This window comes from Onychomys torridus, chromosome 7 (genome assembly GCF_903995425.1).
Source record: "Onychomys torridus chromosome 7, mOncTor1.1, whole genome shotgun sequence".
Classification (NCBI taxonomy): domain Eukaryota; kingdom Metazoa; phylum Chordata; class Mammalia; order Rodentia; family Cricetidae; genus Onychomys; species Onychomys torridus.
The window spans coordinates 56,337,749-56,355,353 of NC_050449.1; the positions used below are offsets into that span (position 1 = coordinate 56,337,749).

At 40.6% G+C, this 17,605-nt stretch overlaps 1 protein-coding gene across 1 annotated transcript in view; it reads right to left on the reverse strand.

The window, feature by feature from the left end:
• Pias1 (protein inhibitor of activated STAT 1) overlaps positions 1-17,605 on the reverse strand; it is a 119,555-nt gene that overhangs the window by 6,677 nt on the left and 95,273 nt on the right. The window contains exons 9-13 of the mRNA XM_036192707.1: positions 11,580-11,740; positions 8,740-8,870; positions 7,576-7,756; positions 2,850-2,992; positions 205-242 (exon numbers count right to left, since the gene is read on the reverse strand). Of these exons, the coding sequence (XP_036048600.1) occupies positions 205-242; positions 2,850-2,992; positions 7,576-7,756; positions 8,740-8,870; positions 11,580-11,740 (654 nt within the window). The remainder of the gene's footprint in view (positions 1-204; positions 243-2,849; positions 2,993-7,575; positions 7,757-8,739; positions 8,871-11,579; positions 11,741-17,605) is intronic.

The window sequence follows — 17,605 nt, forward strand, 5'->3', positions numbered from 1 at the left end:
AGCTGAGGACCAAACCCAGGGCCTTGCACTTGCTAGGCAAGCACTCTACCACTGAGCTAAATCCCAACCCCGAATGATGGCTTTTATTTAAATTCTTACAGCCAGAGCAATACTGGCCATAGGTACCCTACTTTCCAAGGAAATTTTACTTTTAGATATTTTAATATACAATTAAAGAAATGGATTGTTTTCACATTAACGTACCTGATTGTCTCCTGATAAGAAAGGAAAGAAATCTAATCCTGTGAAAAGAATAAAAAAAACTTAGTTTAGAGGCAAAAACAACAAAAAAGAAAAGCAAACCTTTCAAAATATCCCAGCACTTAAGTCTTACACTCTGTACATTCTGGATTCATGTTTAAACACAAGGAATGCTGGACATGGGGTGCACACCTTTGACTCCGCACTTACAGGAGGCAGACGGAGACAGATCTTTATGAGTTAGAGGCTAGCCTGGTCTACACAGCAACTTCCAGGACAGCTAAGGTGACATTAAAAGACTTTTAAACAACAAAAAAAGCCTATCAAAACAAAACAAACAAACAAACAAACAAACAAACAAATGAAGAACAAAACAAAAGCTCTAAGAACGTCCTATGGCTCTTCTACCTCTGAGCTATGAAGGATAAAGTCCAAGTCTGGAAACAAATACCTTGCTTTCACTGATTTCTCACAAGTAAACATTCATTCATTCATTCATTTTTTGGTTTTTTGAGACAGGGTTTCTCTGTGTAGCTTTGGTGCCTGTCCTGGGTGTCTCTCTGTAGACCAGGCTGGCCTTGAACTCACAGAGATCCGCCTGGCTCTGCCTCCCAAGTGCTGGGATTAAAGGCATGCGCCACCACCGCCTGGCTAAACATTTATTTATTTAGATAGAATCTCATGTAGTGCAGGATGGCCACAACCTATATTGATTTTGAACTTACATGGGGGGCAGGGGTGTTGGTTTTTCGAGAAAGAGTTTCTTTGTGTAACAGAGTCCTGGCTGTCTTGGACTTGACTCTGAATTTCTTAATTGTGTCTTTACCTCTAAGTGCTGGGATTACAGGTATCTATCACTATGTTCAGTTTATCTGGTGCTGTGAAACAAACCCATTGCTTCATGCATACTTGGCAAGCACTCTGCACACTGACCTATATAGCCCTTAGATTTCAATCTAATTTACTGTACATGAATGCCTCTTGGGGTCTTTCATTACTTATGGTTTGATTTTACAAGTGAAACTTTAAGAGGCCACCCAAGTTGTAGCAAAGTTTTTTATTCTCCTTCTCAAATGTGTGTTCACTTCCCATCATCTAGACCAGATTAAAACCCAAGTGTGACTGTATGGCCGGGCATGATGGTGCATGCTTTTAATCCCAACATTTAGGAAACAGAGGCGGGCAGATCTGCTACACAAAGAGACCCTGACTTTAAAAACAGGTGTCTGATGGCATCACAGAAAAGCTCAGCCCTGATTCCTGGCTGCAGGCAAACCCTTCCTAACCCATCTACTGCTTTACACTACTCAGCACTACATAACAAAGAACAAGAAAAGGAGTGTCTCATGCTGACGTCTAACCTTGAGGTACACAGCAATGCAATATTTTGGCAACCACTCCTCCCCACACCAGAGGAGACTATATATAGTACGAGGATCTACAAATGTGTCTTAATAGTAATGGATGTGTACAAAGAGCTAGGAGAGCCGTTTCTAAACTGCTGGGAGTAACCAGCTTCTGGGAAGTTAAATGACTAGTCCATAAGCCATTAAGGTTTTTTTTTTTTAAGATTTATTTATTTATTATGTATACAGTGTTCTGTCTGCACATATCCCTACACACCAGAAGAGGGCACCAGATCTCATTACAGATGGTTGTGAGCCACCATGTGGTTGCTGGGGACTGAACTCAGGAACTTTGGAAGAGCAAGCCATCTCTCCAGCCCCGCCATTAAGTTTTAAAGATCACACCCAGAGTTGAAATTCTTTTTGAGATACAAATGAATATATTGGCATTTCAAATTTCTCTTAAAAAGGCTATGTCTGAGGGCTGGGGATTTAGCTCAGTAGAGCGCCTCCTTAGCAAGTGCAAGGCCCTGGGTTCGATCCTCAGCTTAAAAAAAAAAAAAAAAAGGCTATGTCTGAGCATGGTAGTGTTCAATGTCAATCAGGACTACAAAGAAAGGCTGCCTCAAAATAAACAAACAAATAAATAAAAAAGGATTAAAAAAAAAGAACCAAATTAAAAAATGTCTAATGCTTTAATTCACTACTATTACAGGGCTAGCAAGAAGTCTTAGAGGGTAAAAGTGCTTATCACCAAAGCTAGTGACTGGAGTTTGATCCCTGACATCCACACAGTGGAGGGAGAGAACGAATTCCTCCAGGCTGTGTGCCATGGCATGCAGCACCTTCACAATATGGTGCAAGCCTAAAATCCTAGCTCTTGGGAGGCAGAGGCAGGAGGATGACAGCAAGTTTGAGGCCAGTTTGGTTTACCATATGGTGAGCTCCAGGCCAGCACCAAGGCTACCCAGCAAGATCATGTCTCATAATACAACTCAGTTATACACACACAGTGTCTGTTACATGAAGCCATAAAGAATAAAAACCAGCATTCACCCCCACCAAAATGAAGGCCACATGCAAGAAGTGTTCCAACAGCCTAGACCTGCCTCAGTATTCCCACAGCAGTGAGCCCTGGCTGCTGAGGAAGGTGCCACCAAGATCCAGGCGGTTTTTCCTGGGATCCAAAGGCCTGTTCTCCCCATTTCCACTTCCCTATATCCCTCATCCCCAGACTGCAGCCACACAGAGTGAAGGCATTCCTCAGCCTGTGTGACAGCAGTTGAAGGACCAGGGACTCACCTTGTAAATCATAAGGCATGGGTGTCATGTGGAAAGGGTGCCTGTAGTCCTGGATGAGGGAAGTGTTGATGTAGCTTGTATCTACAGCAGGAAGGCTGGGGGTGCGGGACACAGGCGATGCTTGATGAGGAAGACTTAAAATACTGTGGGAAAGAAATGTTTAGAAAATGTAATAGTCACTCTAACAGTTTAACAAATGAAACTGTATCCCACAATGAGTCCTACTTTTTATTATGATAAAAAAAATAAACAATAACAAAACCAACCAAACATAAAACAAAACAAGTGGTAAGGAATAATTTGGCATGCAGTAGTATTTTTGCAGAGGCTGTAAGGAGAATCAGAGAGATGCAATGAAATCACTGTTCATAGTCCACACAGTCCTTAGATGGCCACCCTCCACTCTAAGGATGCAGGGGCAATGCAGAGCTGAGTCACCATAACAGGACATGAGTGGAAGGTCCACACAACAAAGGAAACTGTGGCCCTTTTAACGTAGATACTCAAGGGGTAGATAGTGAGAAATCTAGGGACACCCTTTGTGCTGGACAGTCTGATGTCAACTCAACACAAGCTAAATCAGCTGAGAGGAGGGGCCTCAATTAAGAAAAACGCCTCCCTAACACTGAGCTGTAGACAAGCCTGTAGGGCATTTTCTTAATTAGTGATTGATAAGAAAGCAGGCTAAACAAGCCAGTAAGCAGCTCCCCTCCATGGCCTCTGCATCAGCTCCTGCCTCCAGGTTCCTGCCCTGTTTGAGTTCCTGTCCTGACTTCCTTCAGTGATGAACAGTGATATGGGAGTGTAAGCCAAACAAACCCTTTCCTTCCCATCTTGTTTTTGTCATGGTGTTTCATCACAGCAAAAGAAACCTCAACTAAGAGACTTGGTAAGGAAAACACAAATAGAAACAACTATTGGAATGAAGCAATTTGAGCACTGAGGAGAAAACAGATTTATGAGCTTGCTGAGAGAGTGAACTCTGAGCAGGAACTTTGGTTCCCCCAGTGTCTAGCTTGGCTATAGGACAGTTCAAATGATAGAGCCTTTGAAGACAAGATAAAGAAGTGTCCTGCAGTAAAGAGGAAGAGAGGCTTCAAAGGGGGAGTGGCACAATCAGAAAGGAAACACAGGCACTCCAGAAAAGCAATGACATGCTTCATCAGCTAGAGGCCAAAGCTTTCCCCTTATCTCCTGTAAGAAATAAGGAGGGGCCAGGCGCTGGTGGCCTTTAATCCCAGCACTCGGGAGGCAGAGCCAGGTGGATCTCTGTGAGTTCAAGGCCAGCCTGGTCTACAAAGAGAGTTCCAGGAAAGGCATGAAACTACACAGAGAAACCCTGTCTCGAAAAACGGGGTGGGGGTGAGGGGGTGAGGGGTGGGAAATAAGGAGGAAAGCCTAGCAGTGGTAGCACACGCCTTTAATCCCAGCACTTGGGAGGCAGAGGCAGGTGGATTTCTGAGTTTAAGGCCAGCCTGGTCTACAGAGAGTTCCAGGCTGGTCAGTGCTACAGAGAAACCGTGTGTGTGTGTGTGTGTGTGTGTGTGTGTGTGTGTGTGTGTGTGTGTGTGTGCTGGGGAGGAATAAAGAACTGACTTTGAAAAAAATAGTTATGATAGTCCTAGGAAGGTTTATGTATCATTACACATGATCCCAATCGTGTAAGGCTAACAGGCACAGAGGAAAATGAAGTAACAAAACCAGAAGAATACAGACTTCTTTCACTTTACATGTGCATGACGAGCGTTTGCATGCTAGTGTAAGTGCACAGGTGCTACAGCACACACATGGAGGGCAGAAAACAACCTGATGTACTGGTCCTTGCCTGTCCCCTTGTTGCTCATGATATGCTGGGCCAGACAGGGCTTCTGTCTGAGTCCCTTCCTGATGCAGTAGTTTTGGAATTAGACATGCACATTACTGCATCAGGCTTACATGGGATCTGGGGATCTAAACTCAGGTCATCATGTTTGTACAGCAAGTACTTTTGCCTCTAATACCCCACATGAAGTACTTGCAGGCAGGGGTACAAATTTAAGGGTATGGAATACTTCAATCCACACCAAGGTTAGAGTTCTGCAACAGAATCCTAATTATGAGTATGCATTACACTTTTGTGAGTGGGACAGTAAGTATAAGACACTTTCAGGTGCTGCACAGAAGTGTTCCAGCCAATGAGAATGTAAACCTCTTATACCTACAGAGAATGCCACGTTCCTTAGCTGTGTTCTTTGTCTATGCTCACAAGACTGCAACAGGGAAAAAGCAGTTGACTGCTGGTATTTACAAACATCCAAGTCTACCACACAGTAGGGAACTTCGGGTGAATGAACACTTGGCAAGGTGCTGCAGTGCTTATCTCCTGGCTATGGGATGGCCGCCCGTCTTTCAATTCTGTGACTGCTTTCAGTGCACTTCCATATTACAGTGTACAGCAGCAGGGAAAGTGTTCTAGCTGGCAGCTGGTTGCTGCTGTGAACACTCACAGTGCTGTGTAATCAATCATTCTTTTAAAGATGCTAGAGACATCCAGGTTTTATCTACCCAGTCAGAGATAAAGGTGTAGCATTTGCAGAGCTATATCTAGGCACAATTCAAAGGCAAAAATTCAGGGAAGTAGTTAATGCAACTAATGTCATTTTCCAAACACAGTATTTTGGGATCTATTTTGGGAGGAACTGTAAAGTAAATATACAAAGAAGAAATACTAGATTTCTAAAGACTCCAAAGTTTTCCTGATGAAAAAAATATACTCAGATAGTAAAACTACTGCAGAGTTCACATATGACTATCCTGAAGAGTAGAAAATAGCCTTACAATTAACCCTAAAGTATGATATACTTGTTTTAGAAAGTGTCTTTTAATTTTGCAATTATGGCACAAAAATTTGACAATACAGTTTTCTCCAGATATCTGTGGGGGTCTGGTTCTAGGACCTCCTGCAGATATCCCAGACACAAGGTCATTTTTTTTCCTTTGGTCCCTCATGTGTCATAGGATTAATGTATCATCGAAGCATATCCTCTGGTCTCTAAGTTCCTCAGAACACTTACTACATTAGCACTGTTATGGCAACTGATTTTTTGGACAGGCTGTCATCTAGTTCAGGCTGGCCCCGAACTAGCAGAAGTCCTACTGCCCCAGCCTCCCGAGTGGTGGGGTTACAAGTGTGTGCTACAATCTCCAGCTCCAAGGCACAACACGATGGGAGGCTCCTGGGAAACAAAGGCAACAAGAACAGGGCTACGGGAAGGAAAGCCAAGTCATCGCAGATCTTGCCTGGCAGCTCACACTCATCTACAGCCAGCTTCAATGATCAGGTGCGCTCAGCTTTCCACTGTAAGAGCTCAGAGTTAACTTTACAGCGAGCAGGTTCCAGTTTTTAGCCAGTGTTCTAAACCCTACAAGCATGCCAAAATGAAGTCTAATCCCTTTGTGGCTTCTGACCCGCAGCAAATGTGAAAGGCATTTCAGTCACCTCCTCAGATTCAGAGGAAGGTCAGTCTTGCCCTCTTTCCCAAGAGCTCTCTTCTGTCCATCCCCCATCCCCACCCACCCACCCCAAAGGGTGAGGAAGTCTGGGTTGTTCAAGGACACCATGAAGGTCGGCAGAGCAGTCTGAGTTCACAGGAAAAAATGTATTGTCTACACTGAACAAACCCAGTGCAGGAAAGACTAGTGGTTCAACTGTCTGTCATGTGGCACTCGCTCCAGCAAGGTGGCCTGTCACCAGGCTAAAACTGGATAAAGACTGCAACAAGATACTGCAAGGAAAGCCACACCACAAATGAGGAGGAGAGGATGCAGGGAAAGAGCATGGGGGTAGGGGAGTCCCCATTCTATAGACCAGGCTGGCCTTACACTCAGAGATCCACCTGCCTCTGCCTCCCACATGCTGGGATTAAAGGTGTGCACCACCACACCTGGTCCAAGAATAATTCTATTTACAATATTAATCCAAAACTGGTTCAATGTGGGCTAGTGAGATTGCTCAGCAAGTAAAGGCACATGCTACTAAGTCAAACGATCTAAGTTTCATCCTGGGACCACATGGTGGAAGGGAAGAACCAATTCCTGAAGGTTGTTTCTGACCTCCACACACAGACACAAAACAAACGAGTCTTTATTATAAAACAAAACAAAACAAAATAGAATGGTTAAATGTAAGCAAAACTCTTGATGATTCTGATGTGTATCAATACTACTGTACACACTAGAACCACCCTTTAATCCCAGCACTAGGGAGGCAGAGGCAGGCAGATCTTTGTGAGTTCAAGGCCAGCCTGGTCTACAGATGGAGATCCAGGAAAGGCACAGAGCTACACAGAGAAACCCTGTCTCGAAAACAAAAAACAAAAAAATTGTGTGTGTGCATGTGCACTCCTGGAAGCCAGAAGGCAGCATCAGATCCCTTGGAGCTCAAGTTACAGGCAGTTGTGAGCCATCATGTGTGTGCTGGGAACTGAACTTAGGTCCTCTGCAAGAGCACCAAGCACCCTTAATCACTGATGCATCTCTCTAGGCCCAGAAGCATCTCTTGATATGATGAATCTTATATTCAAACTCTTATAGTGTAGTACTCTAATTCCTCAAGAATGCTACATCCCTGGGAAAAGTCAATCTACATTTTGCACTCAAGCATAGTGGTTTATCTGGCAGCCTTTACTTTACTTACTAAACAAGCTTTCACAACAGAGTTTTTTGGAAAAGTTTTAGAAGTACTCACCCTTTATTATTTAGTGGTGATGTAGGAGACAGGGAAGGGCAGGTCCTCTTGGCAGAGGGTTCTTCCTCTTCTTCATCTGATGAACTGTCTATGGTTAGGTCAATCACTTCGACTTTCTTGTTTTTATTTGAGGATTGGTTGTGTGAAGTCACCTGATGCTCCAATGTGGAGCTCAAGCATCCTGTGTGGGAATGATGAAAGCACAAGACCCATGTAATTCTCCTCTTTTCTCAGGGTCCCTGTAGATGGCATAGCAGTTGAGAGGGACAACGCTACTGTAGCCAGAACTGAGAAGTAACAGTGGCTCTGTTCTACTAAGTTTAAAACTGCCACTTCTTATTGACTGTTAATGAACTATTTTGAAAAACAATTTTCAAGTAGAATAATCAAAATGTATCTTATGGCTGGGTGTGGTGGCACAAGCCTTTAATCGCAGCACCCTAGAGGCAGAGCCAGGCGGATCTGAGTTCAAAGTCAGCCTGGTCTACATAGTGAGTTCCAGGACAGCCAGAGCTATATACATGAAGAGACCTTTAAAAAAAAAAAAAAAGTATCTTTTATGTCCACTTTAGAATAAAAGTGTTTTAGAGCAGGATTGTATGGATATATGTTTATCTATACAGCATCCAAAATACCTAGAAAATACTAACATATTTTTAAAAAGTTTCATTGTCTCCTCCTAGCAAAACACTGAAAGTCAAACCTATCTACATATTTAAAGAAAAAAGAAGCTAGGTGTGATGGCACACACTTCGGCCTCAGCACTCAGGAATCAGAGGCAAGTGGATCTCTGTGAGCTCCAGGCCATATAGGGCTACATAGTGAGACCCTGTCCAAAAACAGAAAGCAAACAAAAGAAAAAGAAAAAAAGAGAGAAGGAAAAGAAGTAACATTTACTACTCTGCACCAAAACTATAAACCCTTTAACAGGGCAGTGCTTCAAACCACAGCTTGAAAAGTGACTTCAGACTACTCTGAAAGCTAGCGCCATAAAAATCTTAAGGCTGACAAACAAAGTTGATTTAAAAGGAATCTCGCTATTTGTGGACATTTAATCAATTACCTAATAATTATTGAGCTATTTGTACTGCTCAGAACGTTCAAAAGTGTGAAAACAATGGTATATCACAGTGGCGACTACTTTATTTGTGGACAGCTACTCACCGTCAACTCCATTATAGGAGGCAGTAACTTCCTGCACTTCCTTTTTCGACCTCATGGGAGCCCACGAGCCATCCTCCTTAAACTGTATCTCGTCACAGTCTGTACAGTACTTTAGGATTTCCATAAACAACCTAGACAAACAGTCTGTCCTTAATATAGCAGTTTTAAATGAAGAGGGATGAGAAACTTGACTCTTAAAATACTTAGATTTTCTATGTTTTTATACAAATAGTAAATGGGGGTAAAGAAAGTAGAACAGATAAATTACGTTTGTTCTTAAAACCTAATGCTAAATTGGGAAAGTATTTATTCAAACTGTGGAGCATTCATTTAAAAATGTTATGTAACTTTGAAAAAAATGACAATTTAAAAATATCTATTGGGTTGGGGATTTAGCTCAGTGGTAGAGCACTTGCCTTAGCTTAAAAAAAATCTATTTAGTGTGTTTTATATGGGTAGGTAGCTGTCACAGTGCATGTTTGGAGGTCTGAAGGTAACTTATAAGAGCTGGTTCTCTACTTCCACCATGTGAGTCCTGGGGATTGAACTCCAATTGTCATAAGGTCTTATTTTTTTTAAACTAAAGCCATACATATAAAAATGTAGGGCTGGAGAGATGGCTCAGTGGTGGAGAACACTGGCTGTTCTTCCAGAGGTCCTGAGTTCAATTCCCAGCAACCACATGGTGGCTCACAACCATCTGTAATGAGATCTGGTGCCCTCTTCTGGCCTGCAGGCATACATGCAGGCAGAACATTGCGCACATAATTAATAAATAAATAAATCTTTAAAAAAATGTAACAACTACCCAGGTGGAGGTTGTACATGCTTTAAATCAGGAGATAGAGGCAGGCAGTTCTCTGTGAGTTCAAGGTCAGCCTGGTCTACAGAGTGAGGTTTAGGACAGCCAGGGCTACACAGAGAAACCTTGTCTCAAAAAAACCAAAATAAAAACAAAACAAAACAAAAAACCATACAACCAACAGTTAAGTCCAAATAAAATAATACAGTGGCACTAAAAGAATATTTATAGGGAATGCATGAAATTCAAATGTTAAATAAAACTAAAGACTCAAGGTTATTAATAGCATATAATCAGAATTTATGTAAAAATAAAATCAGAAGTTATATCAAAAATGCCTTTATTTCCTGTTTTTTTTCTATTTTTCAGAGAGAGAAAGAGAGAAAAAATTTTATTATAAGGAAAGAACTAAGATATATACTATACAGAGCTGATAAAAATATTACTATTAATTTAAATTTATGTTATTTCATTTCTGAAAAATCCAACATGAAACAACGCTAACTACTCATATTCTCCCAAGACTGGCATCTTTAAAGCTCTGGGTTGTAAGTCTATTGATAAACACATTCAAATGCTTGTATTATTCCCTTCAGGCTCATATGCCTTCTCATATACTATAAATAAAATGTCTTATTTGAGTGTTTTACTGAAGAATATTAGAAATATTAGGAAGGCATTTTCCTTTTTCACAGTTCATTTCTTTGTTTCACGTTCAGTGGAAAAAGGCAAACAGAAACCTACAGATGTGACAGACTCATGGCCAGACAGTAAGAGGTCAAACACCACAGACAGATGGATCTTAAGGAGAGCCGTGATCTTAAGGAGAGCCGTGGATCACTGTGAGGCACGGGTAAAGACAGAGAGAAGGAACACAAGGCGAGGATAGACACCCACAAACAGAACAAAAGGAGCTGCTATCAGCTGGCTGCCCTTTGCCAGGAGCCCTGAGAACAGAGAACAGGGCTTGATGGACAGGGCAGAGGCAGAGCTAGTCTCTAGAAACTGGCTACCTTCTACTAACGAGTCCAACTATTAAAAGAGACCTTATTACTTATAAATTGTTTAAATTGTGTGTGTGTGTGTGTGTGTGTGTGTGTGTGTGCGCACGCGCGTGCGCGCGCGCGAAGTATGGAAAAGGGCTTCAGATCCCCTGTCTGGGAACTGAACCTGGGTGGGTGACCTATAAAAGCAATACAGGCTCTTAACTGCTGAGCCATCTCTTTAGCTCCAAAAGCTCTCCTTTATTTATTATTTATTTATCTATTTATTTTGGATGAATTCGAGTTTACCAGAACCTCCTAATAACCATGCTTTCTCCAATGCATTCTGTAGGTCTTAGAGGTATTCAAAAGTATAGGCATAGCCTGTTTAGAACTAGTGGTGCTTTAAGTGGTAAACAGAAGGTACTGAAAGAAAAGGAAAAGGAAAAGGAAAAAGCACCTTTTTTTTGTTTTGTTTTTTAAAGATTTATGTATTATGTACACAGTGTTCTGTCTGCATGTATGCCTGCACACCAGAAGAGGGCGCCAGATCTCATTACAGATGGTTATGAGCCACCATGTGGGTGCTGGGAATTGAATTCAGGACCTCTGGAAGAGCAGTCAGTGCTCTTACCTGCTGAGCCATCGCTCCAGCCCGCACTTGTTTTCAAAACAAGATGAACACACACAACATAAATAAAATTCAATGTTAAAAATTTTTTAAAGGGGTGGGGGAGACACCGAGATGGCTCAGTGGAAGCTTCCTGTTGCCAAGCCTAACAACCCAAGTTTGATCCCCAAAACACACGTGGTAGAAGGCAAGAACCCAATGTTGTCCTCTAACTTCCATGTGCACACTATGCCACCAATAAATGTTTAAAAACAACCCTGAAAGATGAAAAGTATTTACAATATTAATTACTCACTGATTTCTAGAATAATGAAAATCCTACCTTGAAAAATTTCCCTCTAGCTTTTAACTCAAATTTGATGGTGACAGACTCGGCTAACAGCGGGTCCTTTGAAAACACACAGAGAAATGGAAACATACATACCCATCAATAATAAGGTGTTCATATGGAGCCTTCTTATCACAGACAGGACAAACCCACGTTGGTTTTTTTTCATTCATTTGAATATAAAGAGTTGCATCAAAACACTGAAGGTGGGAACAGGTAAGTGCCCGACATGGAATTGTCAGCCGCATTTTCCCGAGCTTTCAGAGAAGGGGAAGGTCAGTATTAGTATCCGTTATTCAAACTTGGGTTTTACTAATGATATCCTGAAATACAATGTGCATATATTACAATTTAAAGCTTGTTGTGTGCACAACTCCTGCACCTAAGGCGCAGTGAACATCATGGAAGAGGGGCAGAAAGACATTAGTCAGAGAAGCACAAAATCTGCTGACACTGTGCTTCCTAGAAATGACAGGGAAGCTTCTTACCCACAATACTGAACAACATGGCTGCCTGAACAGGACCTGAACAAGGATAACACCAACAGACAAGCTAACATGGTACAGGGAAACCTAACAGAGCCCCACTCCTGGACAAAGAACTACATACAGGCAATTAAGCAAGGCTGAGAGTAGGAGAAGCAGTCTTCCCCAGGGATAAACCTAACTGGTTATCAGATACCAAATGGCCAGCCCTGAAATGATATACATACAACTAACAGTCCATCATATGGACTGAGCAGGTTGTATTTATATGTTTAGGAACACATATGTGTATAAATACAAATGTATGTAATAATAACACTTGAAGAAAAAGAGACCATGATTTTGAGAGGGAGCAAGGGAGTGGGTACCTGAGAGGGATTAGAAGAAAGAATGGGAAATGGGAAAGTGTTATACTTACATTTTAATTTCAATATTTAAAATTTTAATATAAAAATATGCTGCATCTGCATTGTTTGTGTTTCAATACCACAGAAGAACATCAAACACATTATTTTGAGGAACCTATCTGCACGTTCAATACTACAGTATATCTTTGACTATCAAAACAGTGACTATTTAGTCCTACCACAAGGGCCATTTACTACCATCTACAGCCTGCAAGTGAGTTTCTCGTTGGGAAGGCCTGAACCCCTTTGAAAGCGCTATCATATTTTGTGAGTGAGAGAGTGAGAGAGTGTGTGTGTGTGTTATTGGGAATTGAACCTGGGGCCTTGTGCATGCTAGCCAAGCACTCTACCACTGAGTTATATTCCCAGCCCTCTCACACTCTCACATTCTTAAATCAGTCTTTGATCTGAAAAAGTTAAGAAGCATCTAATTAAATTTTTAGAAAAAGAAGAGTCTTATTAACTATGGCTCGTCATGGAGATCAGTATGGACTCCATCTTCATCTCTGAATGACTCTCTAGTTCACAAGATGAAGCCAAAATCACCCATTTCCTCCAATGTGAGGCATAATGGCTGGGGGTAGCTTGGAACAGAAGGCAGGTGTTGTGTATTCTATATTTCTCTCCTCACTGGGCATAATCACACAGCCAGCCTCCCTGGGTTTCAAGCATCGCTAGACAATTCAGGGTTATTTTTCTTGCCTCATTTTAATTGTTGAGTTGACACAGGCTGACTCTATCCCACATATAAACATCTTCTTTGTCCTAAGCTGCTTGTTTGGGCCCAAGGTAGAACCTTGCCTGGGGACCTGCACAAGGAATGCTGTGTCATGACTCCTACAGGTTCCCCAAAGTCTATAATGGCCACAGAGCATGTAAGCGCCTCTCTTTCTTTCCTTTCTTTCTTTCTTTCTTTCTTTCTTTCTTTCTTTCTTTCTTTCTTTCTTTCTTTTTCTGTCTTTCTTTCTGTCTTTCTTCCTTCTTTCCTTCCTTCCTTCCTTCCTTCTTTTTTAAAAATATTTATTTATTTATTATGTACATAGAAGAGGGCGTCAGATCTCATTACAGATGGTTGTGAGCCACCATGTGGTTGCTGGGAATTGAACTCAGACCTCTGGTAGAGTAGTCGGTGCTCTTAACCTCTGAGCCATCTCTCCAGCCCCTCACTTTCTATAATGATATTACTTTCTAAGTTCATGGAAAAAGACTTTCTGTATGTTTGTGAGTTAAAAGAGGAAAAAAAGTTCTTGGCTTACAAAAATTCCAGGGAAACGTGTAATTTCCTGGTCTACCAAGGAAACCAACTGTCACAGGGCCCTAAATTACTGTTCTGGTACCAATGATTTACTGTACTTCCTGGGCAGACACTTAACCTCTCTGGGCCTCCTTTTCTATCTCGAAAGTAGCACCATTTCCTCCTTATTTTCACCGGATGCAGAGATGAAGAATTTAAAAAGGACACGGACACATGATTCGCTTAAAACAGGAGGAATGTCCCTTTGTCATATCCAAAGCAGCGAGAGGAGAGATCCAGAGTAAAATAAGCGTGCTCTTCTCTTGTGTCCCAGCTCTAGCCTTGCCTAAGTAAGATTATACTATTTGTTTGTGTATCTCCTATGGGAAAAAGGTCAGACTCATGTCTTTGTCCTCAGCTTTGGAAAAGTACCTGCTATACTACAGAATGATAGTATAGTCTTGTATATACTGATAAACTGTCAGCGGTACATACTAGCAGTCCTAAGAGAAACTCCTTATGTCTGAAAGATGTGACTGACAGCTGGGGATTACAGGAATAAAGGCACATAAAAGGAAAGCCTTCAAAAACTACCTCTTTCAAAGCATAAATTCTACGGCCTATTGCTTGGATTTTGAAATCATCCTTCTTCATATCTTACTCACTGTCTCCATGAAGCATCAGGAGGAGCCTAACAGCTCTGCAGCTGGGAGCTTAGTATGCTGGCACTGAGCTCCCATAGGACTTTCAACCTATGGTTTCTTCACTTAATATTAAGCAACAATAGGAATTTGCATTTCACAGTTAAGGTCTAATTTAAGATGCAAAGCTACACAGAGAAATCCTGTCTTGAAAAACCAAAAAAAACCCAAAAAAACAAAAAAAAAAAAATTGAATTTGGGACTGAGATATATAGTCAGTAGAACATTTGCCTAACATGCAGGAAGTCCCGAGTTCCTGTGTTGTGTCCCAACACTTGAACACTAGAAACTCTTCAAAATCATCCTTGGACAGAATAGTGAGTCTGAGGCCAGTCTGGGCAATATGATTATCAGTTTCACAAACCAAATGTCCTTCCCACTAAATGTATATAAAAATAAAAAGATGAAAATTTAATTTGGCACCATTAACTAGATCATAACTTGGAAAATCTTGCTGGACTTAGCTAATGGCAAACAGGCAATAGATTTCCTGTTGCTAGAACTACTGTTCTTTGGCCTTTTCTTATGTGCTTATGGAAATCAAACCATCAGAACCGAATCCAAGTGCAGTAAAAGGTGTCCTGGAGCTGTTTAGTTAGCCTTTGTGGTGAGCTGCAGTCTGAAGGCAAACGGATAGGGAAACAGTACAGGAACGACAGGCATAAACAGCATAAGAAAGCAGAAGTTCACACTCAAAGGTATGGCCTTTTATACTACAAATGCCACCTCAAAGAATTATAAAATAACTCATACGTGAAAAATCCTCCTATCTCTGATTTTTAAAATAAATCACTAAAGAACTAAGTGTCTATCAGACAAACACGCATCAATTATCTCTAAGTTGGTGTCGGAAAGGGTAAGCACTAAGCAGTTTAGTCTTGTGATTACAAAGTTCTCTTCCTTTGTGGGACAAATGGATGTTTGTGTCGTCCGCAGACAAACACAAACAAATCCCGGATGTTTTCTAGTTAGGCTGACCTTACTCACGTTGCTACAGCTCATGATGCTGCACGAGGACCTGCAATGTCATGACAACGTGGACTTTTTCTTAAAAATACAATGGATGATTGAAATAAGAAAAAAACATTTCCTAAGTTTTTCACACTAATAAATACTCATAAAATGAATTTCTAGTTTATTTTTTCTTTTATAAACTCTAAAATATCTGCATTTGGATAGATCCGTGGCACACAGCTCATATCTGACTTCTCAACATTTCTGTTTCTGTTCTTAATAAATTAGAACTGACAATCCTCAAAGAGCAAAGACATTTTAATTATTTTTGTTGCCTTTAGCTAAATGGCACACAAATAACAGAAACTCATTTATTCTGAGACCTGCATATTACAAAAGAGAAATAGATATGCACAGTAAGATGGCATATTTACATATTTCAAAGAACAAATCTCTTTTTATGATTCCATAAATGTGATATAAAGATGAGTTATCACAACTGTATTTTATTTTTGAGCAAAAACATACCTAAAATGGCCTTGATGTTCCAGTAACTTTAGGAAGTTATCCCTTTAGCCAGATAGGAAGTCATGACTTATTATAATTATATATTATTTATAGTAGGTTTTTTATAATCTGAATTTTGAAAGCAGATGCTAATTTACAATGAATTGCTAAAACTGTTGGAACTAATGAGAGAGGAGCACAGGGGGACTTGGAATAAAAATTAGAAGCTGGCTCACTAGATCAAGAAGTGTAAGAAGCAAAATGTGATCAATATTTCTAGTAACATGGGAAAGCACCTGAAGCATAGAATGCAAAACTCATTCCATAAATAAAACTGCCACCGTATACCTTGGGCTGCTTCTTTACATGGACACATTTCCTGTGACTGCTCAACATTATAAATACCACATATTTAGCACAGCTGTAAACACTTATAGGTTGGGAATGCCAAGAAACAAGACTCCTCTAGTGATCCAAGTGGGAAATGAAGCTTCTGTATTTTTCATATTCTCTCAACTGGGGTTTTACAATGAAATGAAGTAGCAAGAAACAAAGCAGTTAAGTTGGGATTTGGAGGAAAAGAATGAAATATGACATTTTAAAATATTTTGTTTATTTTTAAGTTGGTTCTCTCTTCTCTCTCTCACCTTCTACCTTCCTGGTCTTGAGCCAATTTTATGCTTCTTAAAAAAATTGATTGTCCTTTTATTCTCCAACTATTTCCACATGTATATTTATCAATTTATAAACAACAACAACAACCCTAGGTTCCTTTACAGCCTATGTTTAGACTGTTATAACATTTATCTGGTTATTAAAGAACTTTTAATAATAATAACCTAGATGGGCGGTGATGGCACACTCAGAGGCAGAGGCAGGCAGATTTCTGAGTTTGTCCTGGTCTACAAAGTGAGTTCCAGGACAGCCAGAGCTACACAGAGAAACCCTGTCTTGAAAAACGGAAAACAGCCTAACTAACAAAACTTTTCTTAAGGAGATGGGCTATAAAGAAGATTCAGAAGGAAAGCCCTCCATAGAGCAGTTGACAGAGCCATGGCAAGAGGACTTAGTGGCTCCTGCTGTTTCTTCTATGGCCACGAAAGTGTGTAAGGAGTAGGGATCCCAGCTTTAGGAAACATGAAAAGGACAGAACTGAAAACTAATCATCCACCAATAACTTTATATTCAAGTTAAGGCTTAGTAAGCAATACAAGGCTAAGAAAACTTTTACTCCTTCAAGAACACAAGAACTACCAGTTAGTGGGGTCTCAATGCTGAAAGCTTTCACTATGATAGCGCCTTTCTGAACAATCCAGGCAAATCAGGAAACAACTGTATCCTTTCATTCTTCATGTAGTTAAACAGTTAATTTGATTATAAAACAAGAGGTAATCAAACTGCCAGTAATTTATTACTAATTTTCACCTTTTTTCATATGAAGGCAATATTCAACTGCCATCTCTAATGCTGGTGGGCCTAATAAATTAGGTATGAAATGAACTTCAACAACACTATTTTTTTGCTTATAGGCTTAATAATATTTGTTTAATTCAAATGACTGTTTCTTAAATTTCCCTTTCTGGTTTATAAGTACTCTTAAGTTAATTCTATAGGCATAAGAAATGCAGTCAGGCACAACAGGATTTTCTCCTTTCTTTTTTTAAAATTTAAGACAGGGAATAGTTCAGTTGGCCTTGAACTCATGGTAATCCATCTGACTCAGCACCTCAACCCACCCCAAATTCTGGGATTATAGGCATTGGTCACCAGACGTGGTGCTCTTGTGTGTGTGCATGTGCGTGTGTGTAGTGTGTAAACAGTCCACAGCACTCCT